The sequence below is a fragment of the Hyperolius riggenbachi genome, chromosome 7, assembly GCF_040937935.1.
Source record: "Hyperolius riggenbachi isolate aHypRig1 chromosome 7, aHypRig1.pri, whole genome shotgun sequence".
NCBI lineage: Eukaryota > Metazoa > Chordata > Amphibia > Anura > Hyperoliidae > Hyperolius > Hyperolius riggenbachi.
In genome coordinates, this window is record NC_090652.1 from 73,381,536 (window position 1) to 73,398,174 (window position 16,639).

Here is a 16,639-nt window from a genome sequence, read left to right on the forward strand (position 1 = left end):
GACTGCCAGCACATGTAGCAACGGCCGCAGCTCCACGTCTGCGCACTCGGTGGCTGAAACGGGTGCAGCCTATGGACACAGATCCCAGGACTTTTATCAGGCAGGATACATACATATATATATATATATATATATATTATTTAGTATTTATATAGCGCCGTCATCTTCCGCAGTGCTGTACAGACTATATAGTCTGGTCACTTAACTGCCCCTCCAAAGGGTTCGCAATCTAATCCCTACCACAGTCCTATATCTATGTATGTATCGTGGTGTATATGTATCATAATCTAGGGCCAATTTAGAGGGAAGCCAATTAACTTATCGGTATGTTTTAGGGACGTGGAAAGAAACCAGAGTTCCTGGAGGAAACCTACGCAGACATGGGGAGAACATACAAACTCCATGCAAATAGTGCCCTGACTGGGATTCAAACGAATATATATATATATATATATATATATATATATATATATATATATATATATATATATATAGTTTTTAAATTTAGAGTATTTGATGGCCCCACAGAGACATATTACGGTAGTTGGATGATGCTGCATCTAATCCCAGCTGTGGTCCCCTGTCCCTGCCAGGCTTTACCTATACCCAGCAGATAAGTGTGGAGGGCAGCTGGATGGGCATTGAGATATAAGAGCTGTACTGTACGGTAGGGACATGGGAATATAGGAACCCTAAGCAGCAGGCATTATACATATATAGATGAGTCTACATACCTCCTTGTAGGCTGAGCCCCAGCAGAGACAGGAGTAGTACAAGTGGCAGCATTGTGTAGAGTGTGCAGGGAGCAGAGACAGCTCTGGGGTCTGGGCCCTTAGATATACCCCCTATAACCCAGCCCCTCCTCCGCCCCAACTTCATCTATGTGTCATCTGTCAAATACAGCCACCAGCCAGACACACACATGTCAAGTGTACACAGAAGACCCTGAGGCCGGACGCAGGCTAACCCTGAAATTGTACTCTGTCTGCTACTCCTGTAGTGTGATCTTATATCTTAGCAGAGGCCTGCTGGTCCCCATACTGTCCCCCTCCTTATCACACCGCACCCTGTCTTATTTCTTACCCTCCTCCCCCTATAACATACCCCACCCTTCTTATCATAACAGACTCCAACTATTTCTGCACGATACAGATACCATAGCATACCACAGGCCTTCAAATCCCATACTGCTCCCCTCCTTATCACACCTTACCCTGACTTATTCCATACCCTCCTCCCCTATAAAGTACCCCACCCTCCTTATCATACTGCTAATTCCATACTGCCCCGTCCTTATCACACCTGACCCTGACTTATTCCATACCCTCCTCCCCCTATAACATACCCCACCCTCCTTATCATACTGCTAATCCCATACTGCTCCCCTCCTTATCACACCTGACCCTGACTTATTCCATACCCTCCTCCCCTATAACGTACCCCACCCTCCTTATCATACTGCTAATTCCATACTGCCCTGTCCTTATCACTCCTGACCCTGACTTATTCCATACCCTCCTCCCCCTATAACATACCCCACCCTCCTTATCACACCTGACCCCAACTAATTCTGCACTGTCCATGCCCTATAACATATCAGAGCCCTGCTTATCTCATACTGCACCCCTCCTTACCACTCCGGACCCTGACTTATTCCATATCCTCTTCCCCTTATAATCTTACCCACCCTCCTTATTATACTGCTAATCCCATACTGCCCCCTCCTATAACCTATCCCCCTATAACGTACCCCACCCTTCTTATCATACCAGACCCCAACTAATTCTGCACCCTCCATGCCCCATAACATACCAGAGCCCTGCTTATCCCATACTGCCCCTCCTTATCACACAGGACCCTGCCTTATTCCATACCATCCTCCCCTATAACGTACCCCACCCTCATCATACCAGACCCCAACTAATTCTGCACTGTCCAGACCCCATAACATACCAGAACCCTGCTTATCACATACTGCCCCCTCCTTATCACACCACACCCTGACTTATTCTATACCCTTCACCTCCTATAATGTACCCCACACTACTTATCATACCAGACCCCAACTAATTCTGCACCCTCCATGCCCCATAACATACCAGAGCCCTGCTTATCCCATACTGCCCCTCCTTATCACACAGGACCCTGCCTTATTCCATACCATCCTCCCCTATAACGTACCCCACCCTCCTTATCATACCAGACCCCAACTAATGCTGCACTGTCCAGACCCCATAACATACCAGAACCCTGCTTATCACATACTGCCCCCTCCTTATCACTCCACACCCTGACTTATTCTATACCCTTCACCTCCTATAATGTACCCCACACTACTTATCATACCAGACCCCAACTAATTCTGCACCCTCCATGCCCCATAACATACCAGAGCCCTGCTTATCCCATACTGCCCCTCCTTATCACACAGGACCCTGCCTTATTCCATACCATCCTCCCCTATAACGTACCCCACCCTCCTTATCATACCAGACCCCAACAAATTCTGCACTGTCCAGACCCCATAACATACCAGAACCCTGCTTATCACATACTGCCCCCTCCTTATCACACCACACCCTGACTTATTCTATACCCTTCACCTCCTATAATGTACCCCACACTACTTATCATACTAGACCCCAACTAATTCTGCATTTTCCATGCCCCATAACATACCAGAACCCTGCTTATCACATACTCCCCCTCCTTATCACACCTCACCCTGACTTATTCTATACCCATCACCTCCTATAATGTACCCCACACTCCTTATCATACCAGACCCCTAGTTATCACATACTGTCCCCTCCTTACCACACCGCACCCTGTCTTATTCCTTACCATCCTCCCTCTATAACATACCCCACCCTCCTTATCATACTGCTACTCTCATACCGCCCCTTTATTATCACACCTGACTCATTCCATACCCTCCTCCCCCTATAACCTATCCCACTATAATGTACCCCACCCTCCTTATCATACTAGACCCCAACTAATTCTGCACAATACAGACCCTTTTAAGAGGCCTACTTACTAAGGGCATGCACAATCTCCTATTTGTCACTGATATATATATATATATATATATATATATATATATATATATATATATATATATATATATATATATATATATATATATATATATATATATATATATATATATATATATATATATATATATATATATATATATATATATATATATATATATATATATATATATATATATAGTGGCCCACCTGCACATTTATGAAATAAACATAAACAGACTGGGCAGACACAGAGGATGGCATAATTGCATTTGAACCATCTGACAGCAGTGTGCACACAATTGTTCCAAGTCATCATAAGTATGTATTGTGTGCCAAAAGTGGGACTTTAAAAAGGGGGGGGGCTTTTTTTTTTTTTTCAAATTAAAAAATAAAGAGTGCTTTCATCTCCACCCCCTCTACCAGCCCACCACTCTTATGGACCAATAGGAATGCTACTCAGAAAATCCAAATATTGAATTTCCTGCGAAAGACTCTTGTTTGTTGAAAATAAACTGTGAAGATAAACAATTTCATCCATCCTACTCCTGAAAAATGTATTCATTTTTTTAGAACCTCCCAGTTTTCTTTTTTGTTTTAAAAAGCTAAAAAAAGTAGGTTTAATGCTATTGTCTCATATGATGATGATTCAGCTTTTCCCATAGTCTCGCAGTTAGCAATCATGTGACCCCCAATAAGACAAACTCAGCAATCATGAGGCCCCTATCAAGACAAATTCTGCAATCATGAGGCCCCCAACATGACAAATTCAGCAATCATGAGGCCCCCAACATGACAAATTCAGCAATCATGAGGCCCCCAACATGACAAATTCAGCAATCATGAGGCCCCCATCAAGACAAATTCAGCAATCATGAGGCCCCCAACATGACAAATTGAGCAATCATGAGGCCCCAATCAAGACAAATTCAGCAATCATGAGGCCCCCAACATGACAAATTCAGCAATCATGAGGCCCCCATCAAGACAAATTCAGCAATCATGAGGCCCCCGTCATGACAAATTCAGCAATCATGAGGCCCCCATCAAGACAAATTCAGCAATCATGAGGCCCCCAACATGACAAATTCAGCAATCATGAGGCCCCCATCAAGACAAATTCAGCAATCATGAGGCCCCCAACATGACAAATTCAGCAATCATGAGGCCCCCAACATGACAAATTCAGCAATCATGAGGCCCCCATCAAGACAAATTCAGCAATCATGAGGCCCCCAACATGACAAATTGAGCAATCATGAGGCCCCAATCAAGACAAATTCAGCAATCATGAGGCCCCCAACATGACAAATTCAGCAATCATGAGGCCCCCATCAAGACAAATTCAGCAATCATGAGGCCCCCAACATGACAAATTCAGCAATCATGAGGCCCCCATCAAGACAAATTCAGCAATCATGAGGCCCCCAACATGACAAATTCAGCAATCATGAGGCCCCCATCAAGACAAATTCAGCAATCATGAGGCCCCCAACATGACAAATTCAGCAATCATGAGGCCCCCATCAAGACAAATTCAGCAATCATGAGGCCCCCATCAAGACAAATTCAGCAATCATGAGGCCCCCAACATGACAAATTCAGCAATCATGAGGCCCCCATCAAGACAAATTCAGCAATCATGAGGCCCCCAACATGACAAATTCAGCAATCATGAGGCCCCCATCAAGACAAATTCAGCAATCATGAGGCCCCCAACATGACAAATTGAGCAATCATGAGGCCCCAATCAAGACAAATTCAGCAATCATGAGGCCCCCAACATGACAAATTCAGCAATCATGAGGCCCCCATCAAGACAAATTCAGCAATCATGAGGCCCCCAACATGACAAATTGAGCAATCATGAGGCCCCCATCAAGACAAATTTAGCAATCATGAGGCCCCCAACAAGACAAATTCAGCAATCATGAGGGGAAGCAGTAAAAAAGGGCGCATATGGCTAATGGACGAAAAGGGCACCGCCATAGACTGCAATGCAAAATATCGGCAATTGGGCGCCCGATAGGAAATTTGGGCGCCCGAGAAATAGCAGTCGCAGGGATCGTGCTAACAAAAGTTTTCGTTTACAGAACAAGGTTTATTACAAATATTGTTTACAAATTCGTTTTGACTTTGTGTTTTACTTATTTTTTCATTTTTAAATTTCGCTTTCAGGAGGTTTTACTTATTTTTACGTTTTTAAATTTCACTTTCAGGACTGTAATAAGTAAATTTCTGTTTACACTTATTTTATCACTTTAAAATTCGTATTAATTTGTATAATGCTTAAATATCGTTTTTAACCTTATTCTATTCGATATAAATCGCTTTAGGTATTAACTTTGTTTTTTAGACTTTTTTTTATTTATTATCTTACTAATATATCGCTTTTAATATTACCTTTATTTTAAGATTTTTAATGCGTACGTTATTGTAAGGCTATTTATTCCAATATATATATATATATATATATATATATATATATATATATATATATATATATATATATATATATATATATATATATATACACATATACATACACACCTTTTTCTATTTATAATATTATTAATGTGTAGGTTATTTTAAGGCTATTTATTCTTTTACAAATATATAAATTATTCTATTCATGTTAATATTAAATATATTTAGGATTAAATATATTATTGTTTATATGTGTGCAAGGGTGTTTGTGCAGTGGGGATGGTTAGGGTTAGGCACCACCAGGGGAGATTTAGGCTTAGGCACCACCAGGAAGGTCTTAGGGTTAGGTACCACCAGCGGGGTTTTAGGGTTAGGCAGGCACCACCAGGGAGGTCTTAGGGTTAGGCACCACCAGCCAGGGGGGTCTTAGGGTTAGGCACCACCAGGGGGTTGGTTAAGGTTAGGCACCACCAGGGGGTTGGTTAGGGTTAGGCACCACCAGGGGGGTGGTTAAGGTTAGGCACCACCAGGGGAGTCTAGAGGTTAGGGATAGGGGAAACAGTAAATTCGGGCGCCTGAGGCTAGTGGACAAATCGGGCGCCGCCATTCACTCCTATAATAAATATCGTTTAATGGGCGCCCGATAGGAAAAAAGGGCGCCGGAGAAAACTAACGTTTTAAAAGCGGCGCCCGGAGACTTAATGTTTTATTACTGTTTCTCATGATTACACATTATTTAATGATTTATACATTTTTAAATATTATTTTTAAACGAAAAACAGTACAATATTTTTTTTTTTACATTATTTTTAAACGAAAAACAGTACTTTTTTTTTTTTTTTTTTTTACATTATTTTTAAACGAAAAAACCAACAGGGGGGTCTTAGGTTTAGGCACCAACAGGGGGGGTCTTAGGTTTAGGCACCAACAGGGGGTTTTAGGTTTAGGCACCAACAGGGGGGTCTTAGGTTTAGGCACCAACAGAGGGGTCTTATGTTTAGGCACTAACAGGGGGGTCTTAGGTTTAGGCACCAACAGGGGGGTCTTAGGTTTAGGCACTAACAGGGGGGTCTAGGGGTTAGGGGTAGGTACAGGGAGGGTTACTTAGTAATTTTTTTTTAAACGTTATTATACGTTTCACTATTTAAACGAAAGATTAACGTTTTTACAATTGCCGATTTAATGCACATTATTTAATGATTTATAACTTTAAAAAACATTAATTTTAAACGAAATACAGTTCAATACAATTTTAAACGTTATCCATGCTTATCGTTAAAAACCCGGCGCCCTTTTTTCCCAGCGCCCCTTTTTAACGTACGCAGGGATAGGTACAGGAAGGGTTCTGTATGAGAGTAGGGTCAGGTATAGTTACAGTACAATATTTGTAATATATAAAATGTATTAAATTATGTATATTTACACAAAGTGGGGTCTAGGGGTTAGGAATAGGGAGAGCTCTGTGTGAGCCTATAGTTGGGTCTAATTGCAGTAAAATACCTGTAAAATCTACCATTGTATTACTGTGCTTCATACAAGTGTAAATAACATTTTATGTTCTAGACGCTATTTGACGTTTCATTTCCAATTTCGTTTTTGTTATAGATGGTATTTTGCCTTTTCATTTCCGCTTATTGAACCTATTTAGCACTAGATTTTCGTTTTATAAGCTATAAACTAAAAATACATTAGAACTTATTATCCTAGGTTCTAGCGCCCGCACTAGTGGTCGCTGGCTGATCGGAGGTCTGACACTGGGCTACCTGGCAGCGGGCGGAAAGGGGGGGTCGGCAACGGGCGGCCAGGGGGAGTCAGATGCCCTAATTTGCCCGACGTGCGGACCCCCTTGCTAGTTCTGTACTCACTCTACACATTACTTTGCTATTACTAAATCTTTACTACTCTCTTTCCATTACGCTGTCCTCACTAAACCTCTACTAGTTCTGTACACAATAAATGACCTTGTCCTTACTAAACCTTCATTAAGTTCTGTACTCACATAATCCATGACTTTGTCCTTAGCTAAATCTCTACTAGACTCATAGCCATAGTCATTGCTGGGCTCAGCAGTGTTAGGCCTTGGAGTCATGTGTCCGGCAGATATGCAGAGACCCCAGCACTGTACTGGAATGTGGCAGAGGGGTGCCATATTTACATGAAGGAGAGGCACAGAATGGGGGGCAAATTCATGCAGAGGTCACTGAGAGTGCCAGAGAAATCCCAGACTCCACTTAACTAAATCTCTGTTCTGCTGGAAGAACAATGCAATAGAAGGTAGTAACTGCTACATCATATAAAAATAGGGCATGGAGGTGTGGGAGAGAAAAGATTAGCTAGCTGCATAGTTACATAAATTAATTTGGCTGAAAAAATACATCCGTTCATCAAGTTCAAATAAAAAAAAAAAAAAAATTATAGCCATGGGTGCTAGGGATGATCGAAAAGAGCAAATTCCGTTCCGCCGGAATTCGTGGATTCCGCCAGCGCTAAATTCCTTCGCTATGAAAATTCCGCCGGATTTTTGAGAAATTCCGCGGAATTCTGGATTCCAGCGGAAACATTAAAATAATCGCAAATGGCACCATATTTATGCTAAATGGTAGCCCATAGACCCTATTGACTGTTCCCTTAGTCCTTTTTTTCCTCCCTCCTACCTTCCTATAGTGGTGAAGAGGCAGCTCTCTTCACCACTATACCACCACCAACACTACATGCTGAAGCCAGCCTAGCATGTACCATGATGATGTATCCAAGAGAAAAATGAGCTTGCTTAGGGATTTGTAGGATGTCAAAAGCCAACTCACATACATTGGCTAGGAATCGAACCCAGGCCTACCGCTCTGTAGGCTGCTATCCTAACCATTATACCACCAACACAACACACTACAATGCTACATGCTGAAGCCAGCCTAGCATGTACCATTGTGATATATCCAAGAGAAAAATGAGCTTGCTTAGGGAATTGTAGGATTTCAAAAGCCAGCTTACATACATTGGCCGGGAATCAAACCCAGGCCTACCACTTGGTAGGCTGCTATCCTAACCATTATACCACCAACACTACATGCTGAAACTTCTTGGAGCAGACTTACTTCCTTCCTCCAAAAGACACACATACATCCCCATAAAATCATTCAAAAGCAACTGTGTGCACGGTCTTTGTGGTACACAGTCTCTGTGGCACAATTGGTTAGCGCGTTTGGCTGTTAACTGCCTTGCCTTTTGTGTTTAACAGTTGTCCGAAGAAAACCCCAGATAGCCATGTAAATTAATCTCTCTCTTCCTCTCTCTCTAGTAGGGATGGTCACCGCTTTCTGCTGAATTTTATTTTCCGCAATTTTGGTCGGAAATTGGTCATTCCGTTCCGTTTGGTCGGAACGGAATTGCTGTTTCAATCCGGCGGAATTCCGAAATTGCCTGTGAAATTCGGCCGGTATCCGTTGATGGTTTTAAGCTGAAAATTCAGTTCAATGGCATCAAGTCCTAGAGAGAGAGAGAGAGAGAGCTCAATTTTCTCTTGGGTATATCACAATGGTACATGATAGGCTGGCTTCAGCATGTAGCATTGTAGTGTGTTGTGTTGTGTTGGTGGTATAATGGTTAGGATAGCAGCCTACAAAGCGGAAGGCCTGGGTTCGATTCCTGGCCAATGTATGTGAGTTGGCTTTTGACATCCTACAAATCCCTAAGCAAGCTCATTTTTCTCTTGGACTTATCATAATGGTACATGCTAGGCTGGTTTCAGCATGTAGTGTTGGTGCTGGTATAGTGGTGAAGAGAGCTGCCTACCAAGCACTAGACCTGGGTTCGAATCCCGGCCAATGTATGTAAGCTGGTTTTTGAAATCGTACAATTCCCTGGAAGACGAGACCCTCCTCCCTCAGGGAGGAGAGGGGAAGGAGGAAGGGTGTCTGTCGAGTAGAAATTCATGTTATTAGGCAGAAATCAGTTCGGTGGGAAAAAAATTTGAATTACGTAAAATTCAGCGGAATTTTATATTTTTTTGCGGAAATTCCGCCATAGTGATATAGTAATTCCGTTACGTCACAACGAAACGGAATCATCAAATTCCGGCCGGAATCACCGAATTTTTAATTCCGCGGAATCCAGCTACCATCCCTAATGGGTGCCCTTCAAATGCAAAGTAAGGATCCAAGACCTATTTAATTGCAGATATAGTGTTTGCCATCACTAGGAAATTCCAGATTTTAACCACTCTCAATGTGAAAGACCCCTTTCTAAATAGATGGCAAACACTTTTTTCCTCCATACGCAGATCATGTCCTGTTGTCCGTCGTACAACCCTAGGGACAAAACGCTCATCTACCAAGCTTTTGTATTGCCTCTGATGTATTTATCCATGTTAATCAGGTCACCTCTCAGTCACCTTTTTTCCAAGCTAAATAACAGATGACCGCATAGATAGATAAATAGGTAGATAGATAGATGGACAGACACAAGAAAACTCCTGAATAGACAATCAGAACTTACCCAACAGTGTGGATAACTCTACAGCTGACATGCAGACAACGCAGGTCAACCCACGGCATTACTATTCATGGTAGCCATAGTGACATCTCAGAAGACAGTTTCTAAAACCACTAATCACAGTGGTGAGGCACAGACTAGAATTGGGGTCTGTACCTTACTGATGAGGAGCTGCAGGCTGGTCTCCACTCCAGCACACTCACTAGGCTCACACTCAAAATGAAGTTCCACTTCAGCTAATGCCTAGAAGACACTTTGGAAATGCTTCATCAGTACCAAGAATATCATTCACTGCTTAGTGGACTCTTGGGCAGCAATAATAACACGACAAAAAAGACTTGCAGAGAGTGTCTTCAAAACAGTATCAAAATTTTATTGAATATCTTAAACAACCCCTATAACTATACCCTTCTCCCCCTTTAAAAACACGGCCGTGTTTCTACTGGTCAGCTGACTCCACACACTCTCATCCACAGCACTCATATGACAATATCAAAAACTGAGATGATCTCCATATAAAGCATAGGACTTCAATCTCAGTTTCCTATGTTGTTTACTATATCTGGGTGCTAGATGGTAGCAACATAGAGTACTATCCTGTCACTCAATTGTAACAAGTCACCAGCTTGAGCATAAAAAGCAGAAAAAAGTGGAGGGACTTATGGTAGCAGCTTTTGAAGTTTAGAGTCAGTTTGATTAATGTTCATCTTGTGCATATATAGATATTGTAGCAGTCATTAATCCAGCCAACCAGCTAGACAACTGTTTGATGTTCAGGTTCAGACAACCTTATAACTTCAATTGTGCCAACACATACCAACTGCACTAAGATCCACTGACACATCAAAGTCCTGGAAGCCAAGCATAAGCGCAGCTGATTCAGGTGGTGTCAACTATCACAACTTCAAGCCATCAATAAAGTCCATAGCCACAATTAGCATGCCATGCAAAGCGGATATACGAGAGCAGGATTACACCATTGCCCTGCGGGCTCTCACCACCGCTGCCTTGATCGTCTCCGTCTGCCTCGTTGTCCTGCTTGTGAACAAGGCTCCAAGTTTCGCTGTCTTACACTCCTCCAAGCCGGGGCGCCCCGCTGCAGCCACTCCAAGCAGTGTATCAACGTACGCCGATGGTCGGCGTTCCGGTCAGCTGATCGTGACGGCCGTGTCACGTGACTAGTTTCGCTTGGCTGTCTCCAAGCTTTCTCAAACGCTGGTCAGGATTGGCTGTTGCCGTATTCAATATATAGTCACATGCTTCGTGTTGCTCCAATTAAAAAATAGACCTAATCTACCCGGTAACAAGTGATGCATTTCTTCAGCCTATCGTTGCTTTATTTTCACTGTTTGAAAGCAAGTTATCATTAGAACTACACTGTATGGTAGCAATGAATCAACTCACATATCTCACAGGCTTCATGACACACATGGCTCTTACATATTCAAAAGAACAGGGGACCCAGTGGATGTCCTGCTGTTTAAACCTAAGTATCTCAAAAGGGGTTTTCTTGCCGGTCACGGGTATAGATGCACACACTGCGAACCTGACTATGACATCGCCTACGGCTCACATGAGTGTACACCCCAACCCCCCACCAGCCTCGCATCGTCACCATTTAGGCACTGGTTTTGCAGCAAACCCATATAGAGTGACTGGGCTCCCACTGCGAGCTGAGGGCTGCCGGGCTCAATCATATCACACCACAGCAGTTCCCAAATCACAGGGGCCACCAATCACACCCCACATCACTCTGGTAGAAAGGGGACCAGGGACATATCAGTATTAAGTCCCCTAGGTACAAGTGTATGCAATCTAAAGATCCACCTGATTTCCATCTGTTTAAGTGATCTCTCATAGTCACCCCCTCTTGGAGATAATTTCATTTTATAGAAACCCTTGAATTTGATTTTTTCAGGATCACTAGCATGAAATTTCAGAAAATGTTCCCCTAACGGTGAACCAATGGTTGCATTCTTTACATTGCTAACATGTTCTTGAATATGAGATTTCAAAATTCGTGTCGTTTCCCCCACGTACTTTAGTCCACAAGGACACACAATCATATAGAGGACAAACTTACTGTTACAATTTATAAACGATCTTATATTGAACTCATGTCTTGAGTCAGCGTCCGAGAAGGTATCACTTCGGCTAAATGGCACACACTGCAGCCTGAACAAGAATACATCCCATTGGGACGCCTAGCCTCACCCAACCACATTGTTGCAGGTAATGCCACTTTGGGCTGGTAATCAGACCGAACCAGCAGGTCACGCAAATTTGGGGCCCTCCTGGCAGTCATCTTAGGATAGTCTCCCACTAAGCGGGCTATCCTCGGGTCCAGCTGGAGCAAGTGCCAATGCCGGGACAAAATGCCTCTCAGTTGGTTCCAATGAGTCCCATACCTAGTAATGAGTCGAATTGAATCATCCTTATTTTTTGATAAATTTTTATCCTTCCGTTTGACTAGTGACTCTCTTACTGTAGACTCAGCTCGTAATTTGGCCTCATGTAAAACCTCATCATCATATCCTCTTTGGCGGAATCTTGCTGTCATGGCCTCAGCCTCACAGATAAAGTCACTCTCCCTTGAGCAATTTCTGGGGAACATTTTCTGAAATTTCATGCTAGTGATCCTGAAAAAATCAAATTCAAGGGTTTCTATAAAATGAAATTATCTCCAAGAGGGGGTGACTATGAGAGATCACTTAAACAGATGGAAATCAGGTGGATCTTTAGATTGCATACACTTGTACCTAGGGGACTTAATACTGATATGTCCCTGGTCCCCTTTCTACCAGAGTGATGTGGGGTGTGATTGGTGGCCCCTGTGATTTGGGAACTGCTGTGGTGTGATATGATTGAGCCCGGCAGCCCTCAGCTCGCAGTGGGAGCCCAGTCACTCTATATGGGTTTGCTGCAAAACCAGTGCCTAAATGGTGACGATGCGAGGCTGGTGGGGGGTTGGGGTGTACACTCATGTGAGCCGTAGGCGATGTCATAGTCAGGTTCGCAGTGTGTGCATCTATACCCGTGACCGGCAAGAAAACCCCTTTTGAGATACTTAGGTTTAAACAGCAGGACATCCACTGGGTCCCCTGTTCTTTTGAATATGTAAGAGCCATGTGTGTCATGAAGCCTGTGAGATATGTGAGTTGATTCATTGCTACCATACAGTGTAGTTCTAATGATAACTTGCTTTCAAACAGTGAAAATAAAGCAACGATAGGCTGAAGAAATGCATCACTTGTTACCGGGTAGATTAGGTCTATTTTTTAATTGGAGCAACACGAAGCATGTGACTATATATTGAATACGGCAACAGCCAATCCTGACCAGCGTTTGAGAAAGCTTGGAGACAGCCAAGCGAAACTAGTCACGTGACACGGCCGTCACGATCAGCTGACCGGAACGCCGACCATCGGCGTACGTTGATACACTGCTTGGAGTGGCTGCAGCGGGGCGCCCCGGCTTGGAGGAGTGTAAGACAGCGAAACTTGGAGCCTTGTTCACAAGCAGGACAACGAGGCAGACGGAGACGATCAAGGCAGCGGTGGTGAGAGCCCGCAGGGCAATGGTGTAATCCTGCTCTCGTATATCCGCTTTGCATGGCATGCTAATTGTGGCTATGGACTTTATTGATGGCTTGAAGTTGTGATAGTTGACACCACCTGAATCAGCTGCGCTTATGCTTGGCTTCCAAGACTTTGATGTGTCAGTGGATCTTAGTGCAGTTGGTATGTGTTGGCACAATTGAAGTTATAAGGTTGTCTGAACCTGAACATCAAACAGTTGTCTAGCTGGTTGGCTGGATTAATGACTGCTACAATATCTATATATGCACAAGATGAACATTAATCAAACTGACTCTAAACTTCAAAAGCTGCTACCATAAGTCCCTCCACTTTTTTCTGCTTTTTATGCTCAAGCTGGTGACTTGTTACAATTGAGTGACAGGATAGTACTCTATGTTGCTACCATCTAGCACCCAGATATAGTAAACAACATAGGAAACTGAGATTGAAGTCCTATGCTTTATATGGAGATCATCTCAGTTTTTGATATTGTCATATGAGTGCTGTGGATGAGAGTGTGTGGAGTCAGACCAGTAGAAACACGGCCGTGTTTTTAAGGGGGGAGAAGGGTATAGTTATAGGGGTTGTTTAAGATATTCAATAAAATTTTGATACTGTTTTGAAGACACTCTCTGCAAGTCTTTTTTGTCGTGTGAATTGTGTGACAGAGAGTGGCTCCCCTTTGGGGTCAGTAAATTTCTAAATAGACTCTAGCGCATCCCAATCCATTTTTTCCTCGCAGCAATAATAACAACAGTCTATCTGTCATAACTGGCATGCATAACTAACAGGGATACTTTCAACCTCAGACATACATGGCAAGATACCAGAGTCTCCCTTTAGCAGGAATTTAAAAAAAGCAAAAAATAATCTTCAGTTAAAAAGACTAAATCTCATCCTAATGCCATAAAGTGCTAAATACCTTAGAGGCACAAGGTTCAAAGGGCTCCTCCAATTCTACACAGCACCTAGCACATGCCAACTAGTACACACTCACATATGTAACTTAGCAATGGCTTCTTCAGCTAACCATGACGTCATTATGGTTTAGTTTGTAGCATGAGGTAATACCTGGACCCTACAGAGGTTCCATAGGTCCTCCAACTCCTCCAGGATGGCACACCAATATGTTTGCTGTGTCTCTTAGCACAGTCTCAAGGCCACAAAGGAGATTCCAGGAAACAAGCAGTTACAAGATGAGCTGCACAAGGTTGCAGAAGGTCCTTTATCCATCAGAATGATCAGTATGTGTTCCTTTGGATGGGCAAGGAGGAACAGGGTGTGCACTGCCAGAGCCCTACAAAATTGCCTCCAGCAGGCCACTGGTGTAACATACTTCATGAGGGTGGCCTGAGAGCCCAGCATCCTCCAATGGGCTCTGCTCACTGCTCTGCACTGTGTTGTGCAATTGGCATTTTTTGTAGAATACCTGAATAGGCAGGTCCACCACCAACACTCTTTTCACATATGAGGGTAGGATCATTCTAAGCACATGTTACAGATGTGAAAGGGTCTGGAAAAGCCATGGAGAACTGCCTGTAAAATTGTTCAACAAGATCAGTTTGGTGGTGGGTCAGTGATGGTGTTGGGTGGCATATCCATGGAGTGGCGCACAGAGAAGGGCACCTTGACTGCCCTTATGTATCAGGATAAAAACCTTGGCCCCATTGCCACAGGTGGCTGGTGCAGTGGGTCTTGGGTTCTTCCTGGTCCACGACAATGTCCGGCCTCATGCGGCAAGTATATGCAGGCAGGTCCTGAAGGATAAAGGAATTAGTACCATTGACTGGTCCCCCCACTTGTCTTTCCCAAATCCAATAGAATACCTAACCTCTGGGACTCAGTCTCCATCATTAGTGGCTCAGTCTTAAGCCTTACTTCCCCTTCCTGATCCCCTGTACCAGTGAGACATTGCATACTGTATATATAGGATAAAGGTTTATTGTATCCTGTGCTCCATCAGCTATGTCTATACAAAAAGTCTTGGAAAGAATCTTAGTATTGGGTCAGTGGCGTAACGACAATTCATGCCCCCCCCCCCCCCCCTGCGAACCTGTGCTGGGGACCCCCAATTGTTCACACCCCTTCCCTTGCCTCCCCTCGGTGCCCTTTGCAGCGTTGGGGACCATCTCACAAGGGTCATAAGACAAGTAATACAAAATCTGCCAAGCAATACATAAGCTTGGCAGATGAGCGTTTTGTCCCTAGGGTTGTACAATGGACAAGGGGACATGATCTGCGTATGGAGAAAAAAGTTTTCGCCATCTATTTAGAAAGGGGTCTTTCACATTGGTTAAAATCTGGAACATCTTACCTCAGGAAGTAGTTATGGCAAACTCTATATCTGCATTTAAAGATGGCTTGGATGCTTTCCTTGCATTGAAGGGCATCCACAGCTATAACTTCTAGGTAGTTCCCAGGAGAGTTGATCCAGGGATTTATCTGACTGCCATCCAGAGTCGGGAAGGAATTTTTCCTTTTTAAGGCTAATTGGCTCAGGCCTTGTAGCATTTTTCGCCTTCTTCTGGGATATGTGCGGGTTCAGGGTGGTGTTTTTTTCTGGTTGGACTTGATGGACGGATGTCTTATTTCAACCAAACTATGTAAGTGTGGCCCTCATAATTTTCACACCCATAACAAGTGTAGCCACAAAAACACCTGATCTGAAGTATAGTCCCCTGTATTGGAGGAAGGGATGGGTAGTAGTTGGATGTGTGATGCACTAATCCTGAGCCACTGTATAGCCTGCCTATTGCTCTGCCTGTTTGAGTGGATTAAGTGATGTATACTGAAAATCAGTAGTGTAATGTAAATTATTGATTTTACTAGTGGCACCACCCAGCACCATAAAATGTATTCCCCTTTGAGGACTCTTGAAAGACTAACTAGCACTAACTCCTAACTAACTAAAGACTTAGCAGGAAGCCCCTCGGATGGACTCTGGAAGTGATAAATATGTGTGGAGGAGGAGGGGAGACCCTGGGCTGTGATAGCACAGATGTCTGCTGTGTATATAGTACATACATGACAGAAAGATGTGTACACACAGCGGCAGTTCCCACCCTGAAGAAATTATAAACCGACACCAGGAAAATGTGAAGATGCTGT

The 16,639-nt window shown here is 43.4% G+C and overlaps 1 protein-coding gene across 5 annotated transcripts in view; it reads right to left on the reverse strand.

Annotated features, from left to right (window-relative positions):
- GREP1 (glycine rich extracellular protein 1) overlaps positions 1–16,639 on the reverse strand; it is a 105,348-nt gene that overhangs the window by 55,915 nt on the left and 32,794 nt on the right. For 4 of the 5 annotated variants that reach the window (XM_068244085.1, XM_068244088.1, XM_068244087.1 and 1 more), the window contains exon 1: positions 9,957–10,023. The exons of the other annotated variant lie outside the window; for it this stretch is intronic. In XM_068244085.1, coding sequence (XP_068100186.1) covers positions 9,957–9,987 — 31 coding nt within the window. In that variant the 5' untranslated portion in view covers positions 9,988–10,023. Of the gene's footprint in view, positions 1–9,956; positions 10,024–16,639 lie in introns of those variants that run through there. 5 annotated transcript variants of the gene reach the window in all.